The sequence below is a fragment of the Anopheles merus genome, chromosome 2L (genome assembly GCF_017562075.2).
Source record: "Anopheles merus strain MAF chromosome 2L, AmerM5.1, whole genome shotgun sequence".
NCBI classification, from domain to species: domain Eukaryota; kingdom Metazoa; phylum Arthropoda; class Insecta; order Diptera; family Culicidae; genus Anopheles; species Anopheles merus.
In genome coordinates, this window is record NC_054083.1 from 35695918 (window position 1) to 35719185 (window position 23268).

General features: G+C 46.7%; 5 protein-coding genes across 13 annotated transcripts in view; 4 read left to right on the forward strand and 1 right to left on the reverse strand.

The window, feature by feature from the left end:
* Positions 1 to 394, reverse strand: part of LOC121594485 — a 31099-nt gene extending 30705 nt beyond the window's left edge. For 3 of the 7 annotated variants that reach the window (XM_041917772.1, XM_041917770.1, XM_041917776.1), the window contains exon 1: positions 80 to 393. In XM_041917772.1, the coding sequence (XP_041773706.1) occupies positions 80 to 284 (205 nt within the window). In that variant the 5' untranslated portion in view covers positions 285 to 393. Of the gene's footprint in view, positions 1 to 79 lie in introns of all 7 variants that reach the window. The other 4 variants (XM_041917771.1, XM_041917774.1, XM_041917773.1 and 1 more) reach the window with 4 other exon arrangements.
* The window catches only part of LOC121594487 (protein phtf), a 32081-nt gene extending 24621 nt beyond the window's left edge, over positions 1 to 7460 (forward strand). The window contains exons 1-5 of one of the 3 annotated variants that reach the window (XM_041917777.1): positions 2384 to 2658; positions 3290 to 5448; positions 6032 to 6948; positions 7018 to 7095; positions 7161 to 7460. In XM_041917777.1, coding sequence (XP_041773711.1) covers positions 3384 to 5448; positions 6032 to 6948; positions 7018 to 7095; positions 7161 to 7310 — 3210 coding nt within the window. In that variant the 5' untranslated portion in view covers positions 2384 to 2658; positions 3290 to 3383 and the 3' untranslated portion in view covers positions 7311 to 7460. Of the gene's footprint in view, positions 1 to 2383; positions 2659 to 3289; positions 5449 to 6031; positions 6949 to 7017; positions 7096 to 7160 lie in introns of those variants that run through there. The other 2 variants (XM_041917779.1, XM_041917778.1) reach the window with 2 other exon arrangements.
* A 103-nt stretch (positions 7461 to 7563) lies between these two features.
* On the forward strand, positions 7564 to 10314 carry LOC121594491 (putative gustatory receptor 2a). The gene is made up of 3 exons (XM_041917793.1): positions 7564 to 9789; positions 9859 to 9957; positions 10046 to 10314. Exons 1-3 carry the CDS (start codon positions 8704 to 8706, stop codon positions 10148 to 10150), a joined length of 1290 nt encoding a protein of 429 aa, XP_041773727.1. The 5' UTR covers positions 7564 to 8703; the 3' UTR covers positions 10151 to 10314.
* A 285-nt stretch (positions 10315 to 10599) lies between these two features.
* On the forward strand, positions 10600 to 11229 carry LOC121592330. Its single transcript, XM_041913729.1, has one exon. The coding sequence runs from the start codon at positions 10600 to 10602 to the stop codon at positions 11227 to 11229; it is 630 nt and encodes a 209-aa protein (XP_041769663.1).
* Positions 11230 to 11701: 472 nt separating this feature from the next.
* The window catches only part of LOC121594489 (cAMP-dependent protein kinase type I regulatory subunit), a 51258-nt gene continuing 39691 nt past the window's right edge, over positions 11702 to 23268 (forward strand). The window contains exon 1 of the mRNA XM_041917786.1: positions 11702 to 12927. Coding sequence (XP_041773720.1) covers positions 12763 to 12927 — 165 coding nt within the window. The 5' untranslated portion in view covers positions 11702 to 12762. The remainder of the gene's footprint in view (positions 12928 to 23268) is intronic.

The window sequence follows — 23268 nt, forward strand, 5'->3', positions numbered from 1 at the left end:
AACAGCGAATGCAGTATCACAATCACATCTATTTTCTGAACGGTTTCCGATCACCGTTTGCACGCGCATCATCACTTACACCAGTACACCGCAACGTAATCCTTATCCTCTAGTAACCGCTCCAGCTGCTTCGCCGAAACTTCCTCGATCGTGGCCTCGGGGGCCGCGGCCGGCACACTCGCTGCCGCCTTCTTCGCACAGGCTACATCGCTCACTAGCCAGCTGCTGGCCAACAGTAGGAAGCACAACGGTGCCACTAGACTTCTGATTCGCGGCAGGCCCATCTCGTGCTGGGGGGATGTTTCGCGGACTTGCTAGTTCCGCTCCGTTCAGAGGTCCGCTCGTAACTGCGGTGCCGGCTCGGTACGGACGGCTTTTCGCGGGCCCGTGCCGAGATATGGTGGTCCGTGCCGATGTACCCCTCTTGGTCGGTTGCGCACATTCGCAGCGACTCGGTGGCGATGGTTTAAAAATAAGTTCCCGTATTTGAGCGCGCTCTTTCGCCGACGATGGAGCGTCGCCCGAAGTGCTGGCCGACGGTGAGAAGATGAGAGAATTTTTGGAGGTACGATCGGTCCCGGATCGGATGTTGTCAGGGAGGTTTTCGCTGTGTTGCTCCTGTTTTTTTAGGGGGTATTGTTTTGAGTTAATTTTTTTAAATGGGGAATACCTCGTGGTATCCTTCCGATCGGACTGTGTACTTGTGAGATTGGCATAAGTGAGTTTCATCGCTGTGAGATAGTTTGTGATGACTATGGCGGATTGCATAGCTTTCAGGCGGATGAACGTTGTGCTGCCAGAGTGTTGAATGCAGTCAGAAGGTTTTCATTTTAGCTACATTTTATCTCAGAACTTTATTTCGATGTGGTACCAAAATTTGTGAAATAATTTGATAAATGAGATTGTAGTCTGGCTCTAGCTTATTAAAGAATAATCTGGTAATCCCGTATATGATGAGTAGTCTCCAGGATACTGGTTTGTTTTTTAAATTAATATTATGTTTTGGAAAAACCTAACCAGTTTTATGAACTTCATATTTTTCCAATGAGAATATTTGAAATTTGCCATGAATTATAGCGTATTTTGTTATGACAAAATGCTCTGGTAACCGTTATTTCAAATATTCTCCTCAGCTAGCAATGTCATCTATGTATTGAACTGTAATTTGTCAACAGCATGGATAAACGGACAACCGGATAAAAGGTACCCGGATAAACGGTGCTCTACTGTACAACGGCGATACGATTGTTTAAATACCACATGTGCCACAGATTAAACTTAAACGACTGGAAAATCAAATATCGATAGAGAAAAATGAAAGCTCCATAGCTTCACTGGTTTGCTGAATAGATGGCGTATTATATAGCTGGTGTAACAAACAGATAAATTTAAATTTACAGCTCTGGATAACGCTTGAGACGAACCAGATGCAAAAACTAGATGTGGAATTAGCTAAACCTTTAAAAATTAAAACAAACCCGCCAAAGATCCTCAAACAAGTAAAGAATGCTTTAGGGAAGGCATATAAATTATAAGTTTAGGGTTATATTTCTTCAGAAAAATATTTTATATACAGTAGAACGTCGATTATCCGGGGGCGGATTAACCGGCGGGCGGCTTAACCGTGCGCATAAATGTGACAGCTGTTGAAAAATACGGCGAAAATTTGCAGCGATAGTCAAGTGGGCAACCAGTTTTTTGTGCAGCTCTGAAGTGTCTAGTAGTATTTTTGAAATTCATTTTTGTCCATGAACAGTTCTTAAATCTATAGTTATTGATTAAAATAATATTCTACTAACTATTAATCGGTTAATTCAAAGTGAGTTATTCATAAAATTATTGAATTTTATAATTTTTATATGAATTCGACATTTCTTGGACGATTATCCGTGTAAATCGATTAACCGGCAACCCCCGAGCTGCCCGGATAATCGACGTTCTACTGTAGAATGAATAAAGTGGGCACTTTATTTTGTCAAAGTGATTTTGATATCACGAACAATGTTTCAAAAAATAAAGCGATATAAAAACTTCATTTTTCACGTAAAAAAATGGAAAAAATGTAAACGTGTAAGCAGTGGGCACTTTATTTTGCCGGCCACTGTAGCTTGAGTCGTTTAGAACCTGTTTAGTGGTCGTTTAGTGAATTTGTGGTTCTTGGGTTGGATGGATGTTTCCAGTCGTTTAAAGCCAGGATCTATTAAAATGTTAAAACCGATGGACGATATACTACAGATTCTAGAGTAGCGCCTAATGCATTTGTCTTACTTTAAAATTTGTGCTGCAGGGCTAGGCAGCACTGAAATCAATTGAATAAAAAAAAACCGCCAAATCCAACTGGCGAGTATTGCCCGTACATCGGTCTCGCGCGTCACCGTGTTCGCCTGGTGTAAATGACACTACAGCACCAGCCCGGGCTGTCAAACCACTGTCAGAGGGTGAAAATGTAAACAATAATACGACCTTCAACTCTGGCACAACCGTCTCGCGCAAGGGGAAAAACTTTCTCGTGCCCCAGCTAAAGTGAGTGTTGTTTGGGATCGTTTCTCCTTGTTTCCTTACCATTTACACTTAACACCCGCGGGCGCAGGTGAACGTTCGATGAAAATTCCACACTCGAACCTTGTTTCCTGCGAAGCAAACGAGCAGTCGCGCCAGGTAAGTACTGCGGCAACGGCACAGTTGTTGGTGGAAAACTTGTGAAAAATTGATTTGTGTTGGGAGTGGCGGGGAGAAGGGGGTCAAATTTGATGAGACAATGGCAAAACAAGCCTGGTAACAATAGAAGCATGCAAGAATGTGTACACAAAGTGTGAGGGAATTCGGGACATTTTAATGACGCAAGGAAGTAGCTGCGGAAGAATCGGGGCTTGACCTCGGCCGATCAGCTGCAGCCGGTTCTTCCGGATGGTTTTCTTCGCCTTTCTCTATAAATAGAAACACAAATAGAAAGTGCGCGCTCCACCACGCACCACTTCCTGCATGGCGAAACTATTAATAGTGTGAAATAATCAGATCTATTTTATTGTACGCATCATATAAACAATTGTGCAAATTAAATTATGTGTGCGTGTGGTCAGCTTTTGCGTAACATCTAATCGCTATGGTTGCTACGATTGTTTGCGGTTGCTAAGAAAGCGTTACGTGTTTTTGTACGATAAACATGGCGCGTGCTAACGAAACCACTAAAAAAGATTATTTAGCCTTCTTTTGTATTTAGTATTTATATTATAATTACTACAATACTAATTGCAGAACATTCTGGATATTTGTTTCATTTCGATTGCAGCATTTTGGTGACGTGAGCTAGAGAGAGAGATAGAGAAAGAGGAACGGAAACAGTGCAACCGTAACGCAGCCCACCACAGCACCGTTTGGGGAGCATGCGCCTCGATGCACTGGTCGCATGGTATCAGAAGAAGATCGGCACGTACGACAAGCAGCAATGGGAGAAAACGATCGAGCAGAAGATACTGGCCGGCATCAGCCATCTGCCGCTGAAAAACACCAAGCTGAAAACGGAACTGATCGATGTGGATCTGGTGCGTGGTTCGACCTTTCCGAAGGCGAAATCGAAACTCTCCATCCTGACCGTGCTGTATCTGGCGGCGCTGCGCTTCCTGCTGCTGCCGGTTTACGCCCGCTGGTGGGTACAGCAAACGTCACCGGGCGTGTTTCTGCTGCTGCTTACGCTCTACCTGCTGCAAATGCTGAACCTTGGCATCTATAGCTACTGTGCCCGATCACCACCGCCACCATCACCATCGAGTACCGACACTGCGACGGGGAGTGACGGTGCCGAAGCTAACGCAAAGCTACCGCCAACCGATACCGTCGATCACATCGTCACCATATCGGACTTTTTGATTCCGCTCGCCCTCAGTCTGCTGCTGAGCGTCATCCACTCGCAGATCGTAGCGACCGCCTCGAACAGCATTGGATCGTCCCTGTTTTCGTGCGGCAAGCTGTCGCAGAAGTGTTTCTCGCACGGTTCGGCAACACCGGCCACGCCGGGCGCAGCCAGCACTGGCACAGGCACGTCCCTATCCACACCGGCCGGCGGTGTACCGGCCGGGTTGAGCAAGAAGCAGCGCGAACAACGAATCCGCCGCAAGCGGCGCGTTCGAGCACACTCCGAAACACAGGCGCAATCGTCGCCCGGCCGGGCAGTGACGGCGGAGGAGCGCGATCGGAAGAAAGCGTTCGCCAGTGTGGGTGGGTCGAAATCGGCCACCAGCTCGCCGGCACGCACAGCGCCGAAGAAGGGCGCCTGTAGCACGAGCAGCAGCACGAGCAGTGATGCAGTCGAGCGGGCACAGCTGGCGGAAGGGAACAACGAACAGCAACGGCAGCCGGAGGTTCTGGTAGGAAGGCGTGAGGAGAACGGCTCGCTACGCATGGAAGATCGAGCGCCGAACATTCATCGAACGGCAAACGAAACGGAAAAACACACATCGATCGGCGTGACCATCATCCCGTCGACGAACAGCTCGAGCGACCATTCGCCACCGAACGGGCGTCGGTCGGGCGATCATACGCAGGAGGCGAACCCGATGCTACTGCTGCCCTCCGGGTTGCGGCGGCGCAATGTAAACTGGGACCCGACCGTACCGGAACGGTCCCGCGCGGGTCCGTCGTCGCTGCTGGAACCGGTCGTAGACGACGATGGGTTCGAGAGTTTAAACGGCAAAAGCTCGGGTGGTGAGGATAGTGCGGGGAATGTGTTTCTCAAGGATCACCATCGCTACCGGAAGGTGGCTCCATTCGGGGGGAACGATTGGAATGCGGCCGGTGAAACGGAAGCAAAAGACCATCAGTCGGATTCGGACACGGATACGCTGAAAAATAGTATCACCACCACCACCACCACCAACTACAACACACCGACGATAGCGGAACTGGATGGCGTGCTTGATCCGCAGCGCAAACAGTTCACGGAGGGGGGTCACACAGCTGGCTCGCAGTCGGAACTGGCACAGCACGATACACCGCAGCACGGAGGAAGGGAGGAATCGAAGGAGCTGGTACGGCAACGGCGCAACAAGGACTCAAGTAAGCAGCCGCTGCAACGGCGCGCCCCGACGGCGCTGTATGACGCGGGGCCGGACGAAAAGAAGGGACTGGGGACGAGCTGCAGCGACGAGACGGACGAAGAGAACAACGAGTACGATTTGCATTCACCGTCGCCGCCCCACCTGCATCTGCTGCACTCATCGCCGCCGCTTCGCGCGCACCACCCCCATCAGCCGATGGTGGGTCCGGTGGTACGGCCGTCTCCGGCCGGTTCGTCCCCGTCGCCGCACCACCACCACCACCATCTGCTTTACCTGCATCATCGTCATCATCAGGCGGCCGCCGTAGTGCAGCCGGCGGCGGCGGCCCATTCCCATCATACGCTTCATCCGCATCAGCATCACTTTCACCATTCGCCCTCCGTACTGACCGAAGGTAATGTTTGGTGTATTCACGCACACTCACACACAGGCGGAGACACGCATACAGCTAGGTGTTTTTGTTTAGCATTATGGTTATTGCTCGATAAAGGAAGCAATAGCTGCTACGATAAAGTGATGTTTAAAATTACAAAAAAAAACCAGCATATTGCGCTGGGCGGAACGTGGACGGTAGGACAATTAGCTGTAGCAGTTGATCATTGAATCGTTGAATTAACCACCGTAATTGATGTGTGTAACTGCTTTCAATGTAAATTTTAACACGAATGGTAGCCAAACACCACCATACAGCTCATTCCAGCTCTAATCGATTTGCATTTACATGCACGAGGCTTTCTCTACTAACGTTTGGCATTATAACTCACCCGTCAGATTGCGAAACTATTGCGTTTTCTTCGTCCGTTTAGTCGATCATTTTTAGTTGCGAGTTAGTCTTCCGCTATAGAAAATGTAGCTAAAAACCGGTAGTTTTGATAATTTTTAATACCTACTCGTCCTTTCATCACAATTATCACCCATCGCAACCGCTTTGATTTGCCGCAAACAACAATTAACACACTTTTCCTTCCCCTGTGCAGGCGAAGAATGCAGCTACAGCTCGGAGCTGGACCATTCCGACACGCAGAACGAACACTCCGACGACGACTACGAGCTCGAGGACGTCCCGACCCTGATCCTCAACCCTGCCTGCGGTGCGAACGATCGCGTCAGCTGCACCATCTGGGAGGCGCGCGAGGCAAAGAAAGCCGAAATGTCCGTGCTGGACATCTCGTCCGCCATCATCGAGCGGGTCGAGGCCATGCCGGAATCCTGCGACTACGTCTACATCGGCGTCGTCCTCAGCGTGTTCCTCTCGCTCGTGCCCGCCTTCTGCCGGCTGTGCGAAGCGACCGTCGATTCCACCAACTCGACCGAGGTGAACTTTCTCGACATGCCCGTCATCCTGTTCGAGAAGGCGTCCTTCTCGCTGCTCGCCATCCTGCGGTTCGCGTTCGGCGAAACCACCTGGGAGCGGTTCGTGCTCGTGCTCGGCTTTCTGCTGCGGCTCGTGCTTACCTTTCTGGTGTTTTTCCTGCTCGCCGTGGCGGAGCGCACGTTCAAGCAGCGCTTCCTGTACGCGAAACTGTTCTCCCACCTAACGTCCTCGCGGCGTGCCCAAAAGTCGGGCATACCACACTTTCGCCTCAACAAGGTGCGTAACATCAAGACGTGGCTCTGTGTGCGCTCGTATCTGAAGCGGCGCGGCCCACAAAACTCGGTGGACGTGATCGTGTCCGCCGCGTTCATCATTACGCTGCTGCTGCTGGCGTTCTTGAGCGTGGAATGGTTGAAAGATTCGGTGCACCTGCACTCACAGTTCAACCTGGAGGCGCTCACCTGGTCCTGTGCCTTTGGCACGTTTCTGCTCCGCTTCATGACGCTCGGTACGAAGATTAACAAAAAGTACAAGAGCGTCTCGGTGCTCATCACGGAGCAGATTAATCTCTACGTTCAGGTACGGTTGCTCGGGTGCACCGATGGAGTTGAAATACAATTTTATTAATTTTTGTACATTAACTTATAGATTGAACAGAAACCAAACAAAAAAGAAGAACTGATGATATCGAACAACGTGTTAAAGTTGGCAGCTGATCTCCTCAAGGTAAGCGATCGCATTCTTCTCAGTACGAAACGATCTTCTGATCATCTGACCTTCTCTGCTTGCAGGAGCTGGAATCTCCGTTCAAAATCTCCGGTCTCAGTGCAAACCCGTATCTCTACACCACCGTCAAGGTGGTCATACTGTCCGCCCTTTCCGGTGTGTTGAGTGAAATGTTAGGCTTCAAGCTGAAACTTCACAAAATTAAAATTAAGTAAAAGTGTTTTAAAGTTTGCCCAATCTCCTGCGCGGCCTCTCCGTAATGCATTTCCTCCTATACCGATTATTTTATTTTCCCCGAAGGAAGGTGTAGCCAATACTGTAATAGCTTGTTTTTTTTTACAATTTTATTTTTAAATTATGTGCAATATGTGATTGTTCTTTATTTTATGACGCAACCGGGGGTGCACCGTCGGCCCCGGGTTGACCTTTTTTGTTTGTATTTGATTCTCCGCCATAAAACCGTGAAAGATACTCACAAACGTAAGACTCCCCCTATTATACCTGATGCAAAATAGGCACGAAATTATAAATGGGAAAATGGTACTTTCCCTCCTTAAAAAAAACAATATAAAAAAGATCCTACCTGATTCTCACGCGTGCAAGATTTCTCGTTCGAAACGTTCCAACACCAGCCAGCCAGGTGTTCGTAGTCGTTTAGTGGTATTGTGTGGAACTATTAGTCGTTATATACTATCGTTGCTCGATACTTGTAAAAGGAAGGGTAGGCAAAAGCGCTAAGAGCACATCTCTATGATTAATGCAGCTAAACATCTGCACACGATAAACAGTATACAGGGTTAAAACAGATGAAGAAAAGTATATAAAAACAGACGCAAAAAAAGAAACGTTTAAAACAATACACATTAACGCACGATCCGTTGATCGGTAGTGTTTTGTAGGATAGTGGTACAGGTAGGTGGGTTGTTGGTGCGACACTGCGGCCTTTCGCCCTAATCGGGCACGTTGCCTGCTTGCTGCGCACGTGTACCACAGGCCGCGTTAGCGAGAACTGATATAAGCATAGTTTATTTTTCTAATAGGAAGTAGCGAAAGCCAGAGTCCAGATTTTAATGCGGCACGCGTGCAATTGAGATAATGTTATAGTAAAAAGTAATGTGTGTGTTAAAGTCAGAACCGAAAGTGAGTGGTCAGTGTTTGTGTAGGTTTGTGTAGGATATATCCACACATCTGACTGTCGTGTTTAGCGTCTTTCTCTTGCGTCCCGAAAGCGTGGACAGCGTGAGCTAGGGTCGTTTGCAATCGTTAACTAAATGAGAGAGAGAGAGAGAAGGGGAGAAATCGTTCCACCCAGCACTAGGATGGGTGCATTTTAGCTCGAAAATTAAACAAGAACAATTCAACGTGCGTCTTTTGTGTGCCGAATGCCGAATGGAATCGATTAAATCCGAAAGGTTCGATGATTTATTTATGCCGTTTAATGCATCCAATTCACTTACCACTTGCTCCAGTTCCCACCATTTAGATGGTTAAGCAATCTTTACCGGCTGTGAGCGCCACTACTGTCCGGTATAAAAGGATGTCGAAGCTACCGGAACCCCTTACAAGTGGCGTGACGAATCAAAGTGCTGCACAGTGGAAAACAGTGGCATGAAGAACAAAGTGTCCCTCGACTCTATTATCTCGATCATCGAGATGAACGTCAAGTTCTACCGGCTGCTCGGTTTGGCACCGTTCGAGCTGAACACGTGCCGCGTTCGGCTGTCGAAACCGTTCTGCTGCGCGGTGGGCGGTTTCGTGACGCTCTACTGGACCGCCATGGTGTCGTCGATCGCGACCAGCAACCACGCGAACGATCGCATCTCGCGCATCTCCAACTACTTTCAGCTCATCACGAACGCGATCATGCTGACGGCGATCCTGCTGATGCCCGCCTTCCGGTTGCGCAACTTTGCCGAGGTGACGCGCGCGTTGCGCAAACTCGAGCAGGATCTGCAGCAGGACGCGATCCCGAGCAACTGCCGGCAGATGGCACGGTGGAACATTGGCATCGTGGTCGGTACGGTGACGGTGCTGCTGCTGGCGACCGCCTTTGACTGCTACGTGACCGTTTTCCGGGGGTTTATCCGGGTGGACTACTGGATCATTACGATACTGCCGCAGTTTGTGAATGTGATTGCGGTGACGCAGGTCGTGCTGCTGCTGCTGTACATTAATGCGCGCTTTCGGAAGCTTAATCAGCTGCTCGAGGAGGAACAGCACCCGGTGGCGGGCAGGAAGCGGTTAGAGCGGTCGAGCCGGCTGACCGGAAACCTGCCGGCGAATGATCCGAAGAAGATCAGCCTGCACGTGATCGAGGTGCACGGGTGTGGCATTGATGCGGCGAACCTGAAGCATCTGCAGCTGCCGAAGGTGCTGTACCGGTATAATGATCTGTACGACATCTGCAAGCTGCTCGATCGGTACTTTGGGCTGCTGTTTCTGCTGACCTTTACGTCGATCTTCATCGTGACGACGATCCAGCTGTACTACAGCTACACGATACTGTACTGGTTTACGGGCGAGAACGGGTTTACGATCTGGTCGCTGATGGTGTGCCTGAATACGATCTCGATCAATCTCGGCGTGCTGCTGACAATCGTGCTGCTGTGCGAGAAGATTTCGAACAAGACGAAGCACGCGAACGATCTGCTGGCGGACCTGCAGCTGCGTGGCTCGCGGTACATGTCGTCGGAGGTAGGTCGTTAGTCTGGAGAAGGGGGAGGGAATTCATATTAATAATTAATGTTTTGGCTGCTCCATTAGGAAGTCATCAAACTGACGGTTCCGTTCCAAGCGCCCAACAAGGTGTTCAAGTTCTCAGCGATGGGCTTTTTCCAGATCGATTGCAACATGCTGTGTGGGGTAGGTAGTTGGCGGCTTCGTTGCCAAGGGACAATCTACTTCCTCGGTTTCACAATTTCACTGTTTCCGTCCCGTTTCCATTACGCAGATGATTGGAGCAATCACGACCTATTTGGTAATTTACATCCAGTTCTACATCCTGTATGCGGATGAGGTGAAGAAGTCATCGTTCGTGTCCCGATTCCAGATTTGAAGCAAACGGTGCAACAGTTTGTGTAGCTTGTCTCATTTGGTACTGCATCTTTGGCCACGCTTTTTCTTCTGCTGCATGGCTTTTCGTCTTGTTGATGTTTATCTTTTTTAAAAATACAACTTTTCCTTCTTGTGACTGTGTTTTGTTGTTGATAAATGTGCTGAATTCCAAACTTATTATCCAAATTAAACTCTCAACGTTGCTCGTGCAACCGTCAGTTTGAAATGGCAAACTGCAAACGAGCTGTCAAAGGTTTCCCGCTAATCTCAGTAGACGCTGGGAACAATGGGGGCTTCAGGACGTTTGAATTCTTCGAATTGGGGCCAACAATCCATCGCCGACTGCTTTGTTCCATTTCGGATCCATCGGTCGTAAGCAAAACACGCAAAAAGTAGTAAAGCTTGAGAACTGAAGATATCCCTGTTTCGCCTGTCGCGGACTGGTCCGACATGGAGCAGAATCCACCAAACGTTGTCGAAAGTGACGAAGAAACGGCAAGTGCGACTGGAAGTGAGTTATCGCCTGGATCGGGCACACGAACGCAGCGTCTCCTTTATGAGCAGCGCTATTGGGAGGAGCGGGCCAGGCTGTTGCTGGAGCTGGAGCAGTTGCGGCAGGGTACGCATCCCGAGTACTTGAAGGTGGAGAAGCGCCTCCAGGACGAGCTGGACGATCGATTGCAGCAGAACGAGATCGAACGGGACCGGGCGCTGGCCGCCATCGAGCGAGACTGTATGATGGAGCATGCGGCCTCGGAGGTGGAGTACGAGGAGAAGGTGGCCGAGCTGGTCGCAAACGCGATTGCGGCCCTGGAGCATGAGCGGAAAGCGATCGAGCATGAGTACGCGACGATGGAGGTAGGCGGATGTGCCGATGGTGGTGGCGCGATGACGCAGACCGCACGATGGAAGCTGCGCAGTCGGGTGAATGAGACTCCGACTCCGGAGCAGCACAGGAAGCCGATGGTGCGGCAGCTTAAGTTTTTGCTCGAGGAGGATGAGATTGTGGATGATCTTGGTGTTATTTTGGCTAACACGCCGGGTGATGGGGAGCGTGGCACAAACGAAGATGGGGAATAAAACTATTTCTGGTAGAAGTTTGCCAGAACGGTTCACCATCGACTGTGTTTGTGGGAAACGTTGTGTTTATTTGAATGTTTATTTGAAATTCTTGCTAGGCTCTTTTGTTTGAAATTCTTAGTTAATGCTCAAGTGGAAAAATATGCCTCTAATGGTGTCATCTGGCGGGAACAGTTGGAACTACACGCTGCAGAAACCGTGCGATGTTTACATTCGCGATGTGTTTGAGGCGATGTTTTGTGTGCCGAAATTGAAATAAAAATATTTAGCAATTTCACGTAAAAGTTAAACATCGGTTACAAACTATTTTTACATTTCCTGTATAATATTTCAATTTAAATGAGCAACTTTGGCAAGAAATTACGATGTTTACAAAAACTTCTCCAAAACAAATGTCATTCCAGCTGCCGTCGTCGATGACCGTTGGATCGTCCAGCGGTGCGGCACGGAACTGTCAAACAGCGAAAAACGAGCACACACATACGACAAGAAGAGCAAAAAAAACAACATTAGTTCGCAGCGATCCCGTGTATGTTGTTCGACGGTGTTTGCAGGAATCGGGTGCGATTGTTTTGCTATCTGGCTGCATAGTTAGCAACTCTCCCTTCTTCCCCACGTCTAATAGATCCGGTCCCCGCCCAGTAGTTAGTGCAAAGTTCAGTACCAACAGCCTCACAGCCAACTGCAAGTTCCGTGTGTTTGTGTGCAACAGCAGCAGCAGCAGCAGGCTACCCCGTGAGAAAGTGCAACGTTGCGCCTCGTTCCACAAATCAAGTGAGCTAGGGCGAACTCTACGACGGAGTTGCGGACTGTAGGACGGATCTTTCCTATTGCCATCGTCCTAAAACGTTGGTGCCGTAAAGGCGAGTTTCACGGTTTCATCTATCCCGGAGCAAAGACAGCTCCATCGGTGTAGCGTAGCAGCGTCAAAAGCATCCCCTCCACTTACCAACAAACCAAGTGTCCTCAATTTTTCAGCACCCCAAGCACTTGCCCCGATACGTCAACAGACGACGGTGGACAGCGGTCTGTGATTTTGCAGACCGCAGATATTGAGCTGTGTACACTACGTAATCGAAAAAGGTGCGGCCGTCGCAGCCTCCTTCGCAGCTAACACAGCTGTCCACCGTGCCAAGCGAGGGGGAGTTCGGTTAACAGCGCGTCACACAGCAACCATCGCCCGAGCGAGCCTCCCAACGGCTGGAGAGCAACCGAAGGCAGTAGTGTGTACGTGATTCGGAAAATTGCAGCAAACAGACACAGGCCCCTCCAGACCAAGCGTACAAGATCCAAAGGGGGAAACATTTGGGCTGAACCATTTTGGCCGTGTCTGTGATCAATCCAACGTAGTAGCGGGTTACACTGAACAATTTCGCGTGCGATTGATTATTTTACCTTGCGTGCAGCGGCAGCAGCAGCAGCAGTGCGCGTGCTGTTTGTGTGATTGAGTTGTTGGAAGCGGAAAACGCAGTTAGAAGAGCTCGCTGCAGCAGCTGTAAACAAAGACAGCTTCCGGTAACGCACCGCCACATCATGTCGAACGCACAGGAGGAAGAGCAGCACCTGCGGGAATGTGAATCGTACATCCAGACGCACTGCATCCAGCGGTTGCTGAAGGACTGCATCGTGCAGCTGTGCGTGTCCCGGCCCGAGAACCCGATCGTCTTTCTGCGGCAGTACTTCCAGAAGCTGGAGCGGGTGAGTGCGACGCTTTTTACAGCAATGTGACTGATATGGCCAATTTAATATTTAAAAGTCAGAAATGTCTACTAACTGTCGGCTGTCGGTTGAGGATAATCATAATCATTTTTCTGTGAAAATTTGCAATTTCCAGGAGCTTTTTTTACTGGTATATTGAAGCATACTAAGCCACATTCACAACACAACACTAAGCCACATTCCTTTTAATGCATTTTTGCCGTTCAAAGGACAAAGGCTTCAAATCGATTTAATTTACAAATTTAATATCAAATCGATATTAAATTTAAATGACATTTTTACCGGGGGTTTTCATGCCTCAATAATTCGTATTTGGATGATTTTTAGCATTGTTAGGTGGGCCATATTCCATGATCTCATCCTGAATGTTCAATATACATTTGTGCCGTATATTATGTCCAAAGAGAATGGAATGTCCTTAGAACAAATCCGTGTAATTGCATCAAACTAGATGTTTTTTTTAATATTGAACTCTGTTATATCGGATTTCTGTCCCAGAAGCTAGCAAAAGTCTGAATGAGAATCATTTAAATCTACATCCTCGTGCTGGTTTCCTATCGCCCTTACTTATATACAATTTTCCAGAAAGCATTTACATTTTGCTTCTACATTTTGCCTACAATATATACTGTTTGATATTACTTCTACCGGTTTAAGCATCTAGCAATAGAAAATGACTTAGTTATCCCCATACACAAAGGCCTGCCGTTAACTTTGTTTTTCCATCCGGACTAGTTTCCCTGTGTGCAGCACTGACTATCCTTTCGCATGGGAAAAGCAAAAGCCACAAAGAGCTAGAACTCTTACCAGATAGAGTTATGCATGGCCCAATAGGCGAGTAATTGTGTGTGGTTTTAAAGAAAATTTAAACCTTTGGTTAAGTAATATGATCAAAGGCGATGGAAATGTCGAATTCTCACAGCTTACACTCTTTTTCGAGCCAGTTTCCAGAGTAAACAGTATTATTCAATGCTCGTGAGATGTTTTTCCACAGCTGTCTTTTTGTTGTTGTTGCTGTCGATAACAATATGATAAGAATGGAATTTTCCAAAAAAGGATTAAAGATCAAATGAAAATAGCTAACAAGCTTCCAGCTCGATAACGATTACATTATAGTAATATATAATCAACGTTAGAACATCTTTGTGTTTAGTATGTTTACAAGCATCAGTCAAATAACAATTCCAAGCTGTCTGTTTCTCCTGATCGTGTATTTTTGATCCCTTTTGTAAACTATTAGGAATTTATTAAGCTTTCCCGAAATGTGAAACAAAACTGCCATATGTTCTAGAAACTGCACCGGATTGGTCTGGTCCCATGCATATCCCCTGGTTTTTTGTTTTGTCTGTGCTTTTATTTATCATTCGCAATCACAGCGTAGAACAACAAAATCGCAACGAGTTTATCGCTCCCCACCTCAACGCCAGGTTCCGCCGTCTGCTAAATCTCACGGTGATCAAGTAGTAGCTCCAGGTTGTGCGCGCTCAATGATGGATGATGCTGCTGCTACTGCGCCCGCCTGCTCTGATGTACGTCGTGTCCCTATACTGTCCAATCGGCTGAGCCCCAATCTCAACCCCACCAGCACCATCTCCCCGTCGTAGTTGACCTTGCGCGCGCACAAACGTCGCCTAGCAGCGACGACAGCATGCGTGTGTGTGTTTGTGTGCGTGTGTTGTGCACCACCCCCTTGACAACGGCTACCTCGATGGAGGGGGTGCGCTGACCAAGTGACCGCGGACGGCGGAACCAAACAAAACAACAGCACAGGAAGCGCTGTTTACCCCGTCGGCGCAACGTTTTGTGCATGTAATTGTACAAATCAAACGGTGGCGGAGGAGCAGAGATATGCAAATCTGAAAAAAAGTATTGGAAAACAACTCACACACACACACATGCTGAGATGTTGGGGCGCGATTATTGGTGATCGGAATTATTGTTGGCGAGCACAGATCGGTACGGCTGGACCTGATCAAAAGGAAGGAAGGTCTTACGGGCACGATTATCATCGACTGTCTGGGTCTGTGTTTGTCGTGATCGATCACACGGTTCTCAGCAGGCCAGCTTGGCGGCGTGACCCAGAGTGGCGCGCCGTTGCGAATGCCTTGTGCCGAAATGTGTGAATTAGTTGTTCACAAAAAAGGGGTACATTTATTACCTCTTCTCAAGAAAGACGAAAATGTTTGGACAGCAGATCGTTCGTTTTGTATGAAAGGTTTGGTGGCAAAAGTTTCAACAACATGATGCACGCTACACGAAATGTGACCTTCGTCGCTAGCATCTGGGAGTTTTGCTCGGTGGGGGGGAGAAAGGCATGTATTTTCCGAAGCCGCCGAAGCAGTATCGTTGCTTTATATCAGCACCGTGGGATCTGCTTTTCGTCGAGCAGCAGGCGGGGGAAAAGCAAGATGGAGAGCAAGATATTTGTACAAGGGGTGCACACAACGCTTCGCAAACTAATCATACAGGCGGGAGCTGTGGGTGGTATCAAGATTGCAATTTTTGCGCGATGTCGTCGTTACGGTGCACAGACGAGACACAGAACGGAAAGGTTGCATGCCGCCGCCGCTGTCGTCGCCTTGGAAGTAAGCAAAAGTGGAAAATGTTTGATCAAGTGCAACAGTAATGTGATACGAACGGGGTGAATATGATACCGGAACTGTGCTTTGGTTTCGACCAGAGAGATTGAGACCAAGAATTCCCTGTGGGGCAAACCATGTTTTACTCTGGATGATGATTTAATCAAATTCTTCGTGAATTTCATTTATTTTTACAGACCCACAATTTGGTGGATCCGTTTGATCTCATTTTCTTTTTTGATATTGTTTGAATTCTATTGAATGTTTTTAAAAAAGCTGTTTAGTTTGACTAAAACGACGTACAAAGCTGTTGTTCAAATTGAGAGCTATAATCGTAAATTCAAAGATTCATTATTCTGATTATCTTATTGAAGTCATTGTTGCTGAACTTTACCAGGAAGATGTCAATTTTGGAGGATTCAGACACCAATTCTTGCCACAATTGCTAAGCATTTGCCTCTAATAGAATACTTGTAGCCACGTTATCAACAGTAATAGTCCCTAACGTATCATCTTTTATCATTTTTTGGAAATATACCTGAACGAAATAATTATATTTTTACTAACCGATTTAACCCTTTAATTCCTAATTCCGCCATTCAGACTAGAGTCATAAAAATCGATACAAAATTAGTAAAACATGTTGTTGCAATCTAAAAGCTACTTCGTAACACCCGCATCTACCTTCCATATAAACACCTTGATTGTTTGTTTATTTCCATCTGACTAGACAAATGAAAGTCTCTAGATGGCATAACTAATACCACACGATCGCGCTAATTGATAGCCAGACGACGAACCTGAGTGGAGAAACATTTCTCACCTTTATAAATTTAATCAAATCTGTAAATGCTTTAAAGTAAATCTTCAAATGGTAGCGACATCTTCTTGTAGTTGGGCAATTGTCACCTGCCATTCTAGTGCTAATGCACCTACCATGTGAACGTTCTGCATAATTTAAGTTTTAGCATGGTAGTACCGGAAGCGAAGAACAAAGGTTGCGTGTAGAACAAACAGTTAGCTACTTAGCACGCTTTGTGAAACCTTGGGTGGAGAAGTATAGAATAATGATACTCTTTTCGTCGTGCCACGTAACAGCACGAAAAAGCAATGCCCGTTCTATATTTTTAAACTATCCTTTCCGAAAGGACTCCCCGTGCCTGATGAGATCATCAAGCTTTGCGTTGATGTCTGTGTCGTGTGTCTGTATTGTGTGAGAGACAATTTGCTGAACAAACTGCTGTTGTGAGTTGGAGAAGCTTGCGGTGGAATCGCAACCGACGAGATGCGGCCACCGTGCCGCACCGATGGGAACGATGACGTGTTACGACTTGCTGGCGACATTTCACCGCGAACACGGCGAATCTTGGTTCTTGGGTTTTATGGCCCATTCTCGTCTATCGTGTAACAATCGGGCGCTGATAAGCGTGCTCACTTAAGCACCCGGCTTGATGTGTATAGCGTCGAAGGTTTAAGCTTTATTTTTAGTGCAGCATAAATGTGGCTGTTTCGACAGGGCACGATAGTAGTAACAGCCAGAGACGATTAGAAGTTTTTAGTTCGGTAACATAAAGACTTGCTTTAATCGTAGCACGTAAAAGCTGTTTGCAATCATTTTCTTGCCAAATTGAATAGAAATGCAATGTATAGCATGTTTGTATGGAAAAAAGGCACAACACTGCTAGATTACACAAGATCCACTTAGCCCGGAGCTATTGAAACATTGCAAATAAAAGCTAAATAGAATCTCCCAGAGCATGATTAATGTAAACGGCTTAAATGCAGGATAAGCTGTGTCTGCTCTGCCTTCTGTCTATCTGCAGCGTGCCCACCAGAGCGGTGGAGTAATCCTTTTCGTATCTCTGATCTTCTCTGGCGGGTGAAGGTGAAGCAAATCGGATTCAACTTTTCTCCCGTCCCATCAGCTTTTGGGTCGTCTATTTTCGGTTTCGGCAGAAGGTTCCGGATAGAGTAAGGTTGATTCGTTCGTACTTTTCTCGTCTCGTCCCAATTTCGCCAAACGCTCGGTAGTGAGCAAGCAAAAGGCATATGTTGTGTTTGCCCGCTTTGCTTTGCCAGCGGTACCAGCATGTCCCATTCAGCGTGCAGTGCAACAGGGTGTACGAATGTGTACTTTCTCTGGTCTGGCGAACGTTTCGTAGTGTACATTTTGCCGTGGGTGCTGTGGGACGTCCCGCCCTGAACAATAATGGCTGGTGGGGCTGCTGTGTCGGGTGTGTGTGTGCTGGCAAACAATCAGCCGCGGTGGGACGGTTCGGGGAGGCTGTTACGGAGGGAAATTGAAAATCTTCCCACCTTGACCGGATCTGGCCGGATTTCTTCGTGGGCGTCGCACGATGGGTCACTAGATGGTCCAATGCAAACGGTCTATAATAAGGTATGAGAGTTAGTGTGTGCTACTAAGAGCTCGTATGAATGTCTTTGCAGCCCAGTGCATCCTTTTGAATAATTTAAAATTGTGTTTTACTGGAGTTTGTTCATACTTTGAGTAGTTTTTAAGATCCTTTCAATTTGTGTGAAGAGAGCAAATGTAAATTTTGCAGAAGAATAACACAGAAATCGATTCGAATAACACAATCAGGCTTATTCTATTCTTGCAATCGAGATGTCTCGACATCGAGTTGAATATTGCTAAGATAATCAGGTCTACGTTGGAACTAAACTATACGGCTTCTAATTGCGGTTTCGAGATTTCCAAAGAATTGTGTCCAATAGGCGAGTTTCATCCATGAAAACATCTACGTCCGTCCTTCTCGGCATCAAAACCCAAGCGGGAAATGATTGAAAATCGATGTTTTGGCAGTTTTGCAGTAAAATATTTCGATTTTCATCTCCGAGAGTTGGTCTGGCTATCTAAATTTCTAGACTCGACTCGAAGCGAGTAAAATCATTTAATAAGCCCGAATAACATAGACAGGTCTGCGAGAGAACAAAGGATCGTATAGAATATGATTTAATGTAATCGCGAGGATAACGTTTTTCACAATTAAGGTCTATTTTCCAATTCTGATTCGAGAAATTGATGTAAACATATTCACATACGCCTATGAGACTTGGGCACTGCCCTCGAAACTCTTTTGAAGTATAGTTGCGTTTGAGATGAAGATGTTCAGAAGGATTTTGTGTATGTCGAGTTGTCAGATGCTAGATTGCCAGACAAGTTGTACGCTGATTGACGTACAGCTAATTAAGATTGTTAGGCACCAATGGCCTGACCACGTTGTACGTAGTCTTGAAAGATCTTTTGACAGTTCCCAACATCAACACAACCAATAAGTATGTAAGGTAATGGGTAGATCTTGAACAGGCCATAAACAGGTATGGTTCTATTCTGGACAATGAACAAGACAAAAAAAATCTCGATGGAATCAGTTTTAACAGTAATTTTATATACTTCTGCTTGTCATGAGATTCAAGTTCAGGTGTCGTTAGTAAAAAGGAATTATTCATTCTATTTGGTATGTCTCATATATTTGTAAAAAAGCTTCGAAAATACGTAATTATTACCAACCCTCCTAGTTATAGTCTTTGTGAGTTCTGATGCGAAGAATATTAATTTCAAAAGTCAACGAAAGAGCGACCAGAGCACAACATATTACTGCGATACGTGTTCATTGTTCCCAACTTTCCCACTGTTTGCTTCGGTAACAGCTGCTTGTTTAGTGGTTCAATGCATTTTCTCCCTTCGAGCTGGAGTTTTGTTTGTTTGTGTGGTCCTATTTTTGCATTTCTCTCGTACACTGCTCCAGTCCAACAGTCGGTTCGCTGCCTTCCAGTGCCAATCCTTGTTGTACTAACAAAAGGTTGCTTGGTGATTTTCCCAACGCAACGCAACCCACACAAACATACCGACACCTGCCATTTACCTGTTTGCCCGCTGTTGCAAAGCTTCCGTGTGCAAACGCAAACGCTATCCTCTCATCTCCTGTCAGTCTGTCGAAGCACGTTCTTCAGCGACACAGCTTAGTAAATGCAAAGCATACTCGCCCACAACAACGTGTGCGACCTGCAGTGGGTGTTGGCCAACTATCATGTGTCTTGCGCCAGAGTTTCCTCTTCCTCTCGCTGCTGCTCGCTTCCTAGGGCGGGAAATGCAAACCGGCACACACGACGGGAGCACGAAACATTGTGGCTGTCGTTTCGGGTGTTCGCTCGAAGCTTGCATTCATTTTTCGAGCTTCCAAATGGAAGCCACCGCAGAAGGATGTGTTTGTTAGTGTGTGCCAAAAAGGGTGTTTTGCCTTACTACATTTGCTCGCGTTTCTTTCCCGGAAAAAAAGGCTCCCAAAAGAAAACGCCAAATGCGCATACATTTCCGGGAAATTGTTATTAAAAATTAATTTGCTACTTCTCAAAAAAGAAGATGATGATGACGATGAAACGTTGACCAGAGCTGCTGGGGATGTTGCTGGTTGCCCGTTGCCTCGGCGGGTAACAATTAAGGTAATTAAGGTTCACAGCGACGAAGCGTGTAGCGTTGGGGTGGTATTAAAAATGTATCATATTTTCTACCGCGTTGGGAGTCCAACCGGTGGGCTGCTACTGTGGCACGAAGAGGAGACTGTGGTTCTGTGCCCAAGGGAGCAGGCGCGGTGTTTGCCATTAAAATGTGCAGCGTCCCAGCGGGTGGGGGATGGGGTTGAAAAGTTAACGATGGATAATCAATCCAATTTCGAACTTTGGAGCCGGCTGGGGAGAGCCAATGGTCCCACCCAGTGGAAAAACTGTTTTTGGGGAAGTTGGGAGAGCGAACGAGGTGGTGGCAGGTGGTCATTCCACTGACGATATAATCCCCGCACTCCCGGACGATCGCACTTACTGCCGTGATGACGTGTGAAAGATGTTGCCGCTCATATGCAGCCAGGATAGTGACACCCTTTGCCAGATCAATTATATTTTGGCAGTAGTTGTGGCAGCGGGTGGGAAATGAGTTTAAATGCCCTAGTGTGTTGGATTATTACGGCTGATGGCGTTATATGATGCAGGGAATGTGTGATAATTGAGCTATTTTGGGGATTTTTTTTTGCAAGCATATTAAAGGATTACTGTCGTTATTGTCACATGGGCGAGTTTTAAAGGCTTTGATTGGAATTGGAAAGAGGAACACATTACCATTTGATGTCCTTTTGTGCCATTTGTTTGCTAAAGAGGTAAGATTGAGTTTTTGTAGGAATTTTGGTAATAAAAATAGTGAATAGGTAATTGTGATAAGAGCTGTTTGTGGCGCGAGTGAAGGGTTTATTTGGAGATCGTTCATATAAGCTTTAGCACACTCTAAAGCATTACCCTGTTAGACCATCAAACAAGACATGCAAATAAACTTATACTCTGTTATCTGCTCTGTCATCTGTCATCTTGTGGAACTGTCATTCAATGCATCAGCATACCTCCAATGATGTTATGCGAATTTAATATGATTTGCGGATATTAGATCGTTTTAAGGACATGATGATGAGATGCGACAACAATATCAACATGTTTTCTCCTTCTACCACTACAAACTATCACTCTAGCCAGCATGTGTATTGAAAAATATGTGTTGTCTGCCAAATATCTATTGTCCCGTTGCACAAACAGTAAACAGCTACTCTAAACATAATCTTACAGGGTTTTTCAGGAGTTCTCATAGCTGTGGGACACTTTATTGACTGCTTCTTACGCGAAATGAACTTAATGTAATAGGATTTGGATTCTATAGCACCCTTGTTGGACAAATCTACTAGGAATTTCCAAGTAGCGTCTCCAAAAAGGGTGGCATAGGGTCCAATTTCCATCATATGAAGTTTACTTTCCATAAGAAAACGACAAGGAAGTGTCCCACAACTATGAGAACCCCTGGAAAACCCTGTAACATTCTGCATATTTCATAACATGGATGTCTGTTTAATATGGAGGTTCTGGAGAGAGACTTCAATTTAGTTCAATAAAGAAGATTCGGAATCAACTTAAACATTGAAAAAATAGTTCATGACAGCTTACAAAGTTTAAAGTGAATGTATGGGTATAGAAAGGAAAATACTAATAGGAACTGATTACTTCGATTCTTCATTTGTTTATTCTTTGGTGTCTAACCTCCAACCTTTATTTATGCTCGTAACTGTGTATTGTTTGATGGCTGACAGAGCGCTGCCTAAGCATGTGCTCTGATGAACATTGGCCATGATAACCACATTGGGCATGATTTGTTCGTGTTATGAGTCGAACTAGAAGAATGCCCGTCGATACATTAGATTTCCTGTGGAGAGTAAGTTTAGAGTTGTTTTTAGCAAAGACCATTTCTACGATAAACGTGTAACAACGACCACCTGTACCAAGGTAGCCTATAGACGCCACGAACGCTGCCAATGCTGTTGCGCCGATAAGAAAGGATTATTGATTTCCAGATTCAACCACCACAAAGCCGGAATGGGGGAGTTCGAGGCTAAGTGAAGTCTATGTGTCGATTACAGCTCTAGCCTGCTGAGTGATGTATGTAACCTGTGCGAAGGCGGTGGCACGTTTTATTGGACAACTAATCACGTCAAGATGGCTCACCCTTGACCACCGCGCACAGCAAAGCCCAAGCCTTTGCTAGCAAATCTCTAAACACCCCAATGCCGACCTTAAAACCCGGTACGGTGACGTATTGTGACGCTTTGTTACGACTTTGTACGAAATGTGCATGGTGGGTGTGTGTGTGTGTCAACATACGAGCAAAGACAGAAAGAAATGGCTGAAGCAGTCTGCTGCATGCACCTCGTTATCTTATCGTATCTGTTGCTTCCCTCCCGGCGAACAGCGCCGCCAGTTTTACGCTATCGCCGCTCGACTATGAAATCGATGCGAAATTAATTCTTTCAACAGCACGGTGCAGCCATGGCGTGTTGCCCACATTCGAGCCGTTCTTGGGTGTAGTACACACGGATGCTTCATGCTGCCACTGCGTCTCTCATTGAAGGGGAAAGCTCGGATCGGATTACTGCCAGCTAGACGACACATAAACCCTTGAGCATGTTTGCTATGGCGCGGTATGTGTGCGTCTCTCAAGCTAACGGCAAGCGATGCATGAGCGTTTCCCTGACATCTGACACACCCGTTCCCCGTTTTGCCATCTCCTCCCCTCCCCTGGGCGTCGATGTTTGTTTTTAAGTTGAGTCCTTCGGGATAAGTTTTTGGCAAATGTTTGCTTCCGAAAGCGCACGGTTTTGGGTTGCGAATTGTGCGCGGTCGGTCTGGTCTTCCTCGGGGCTATCTAATCACGATCGTTTCGGTTTTTCTCGTTAACCCACCAACGGAAGGATGCGGGGGTGGTTGCGGGTTTTGTTGCAAGGGTTTTCCGCACAGAGCTGCTTCACTGTGAAAATGGAGTATCTGGTCGTGACTGGGGAGTCCGTCGGGTGGGTGAAAGTATCGATTATTAGATAAACTGATACGGGAAAGGAGAATTAGATTGGTGGTATGATAGCTCAACAGTTTTAGTCAGCCCTGGCAGCAGCAGTTTTGTGGCAGTAATCATGATGAGCATTGTCGTTGGAGTTGAGATTTAAAAAGAGTTGCCAACGAACCTTTCATTGGGACGTTGACGCTCTACCTTTGTGCATAACCGTCACACGCCCGTGTGTAAGTGTTTGAAATTGAAGTGTTCTGCCGAAGAGAACGAGGCAGCCCTATACCCGGAAGGCAGCAACCTCTATTTTACTACCGCTCTGCGTTGGACCGTTTCGGCAGGTCCCTGAAGTGA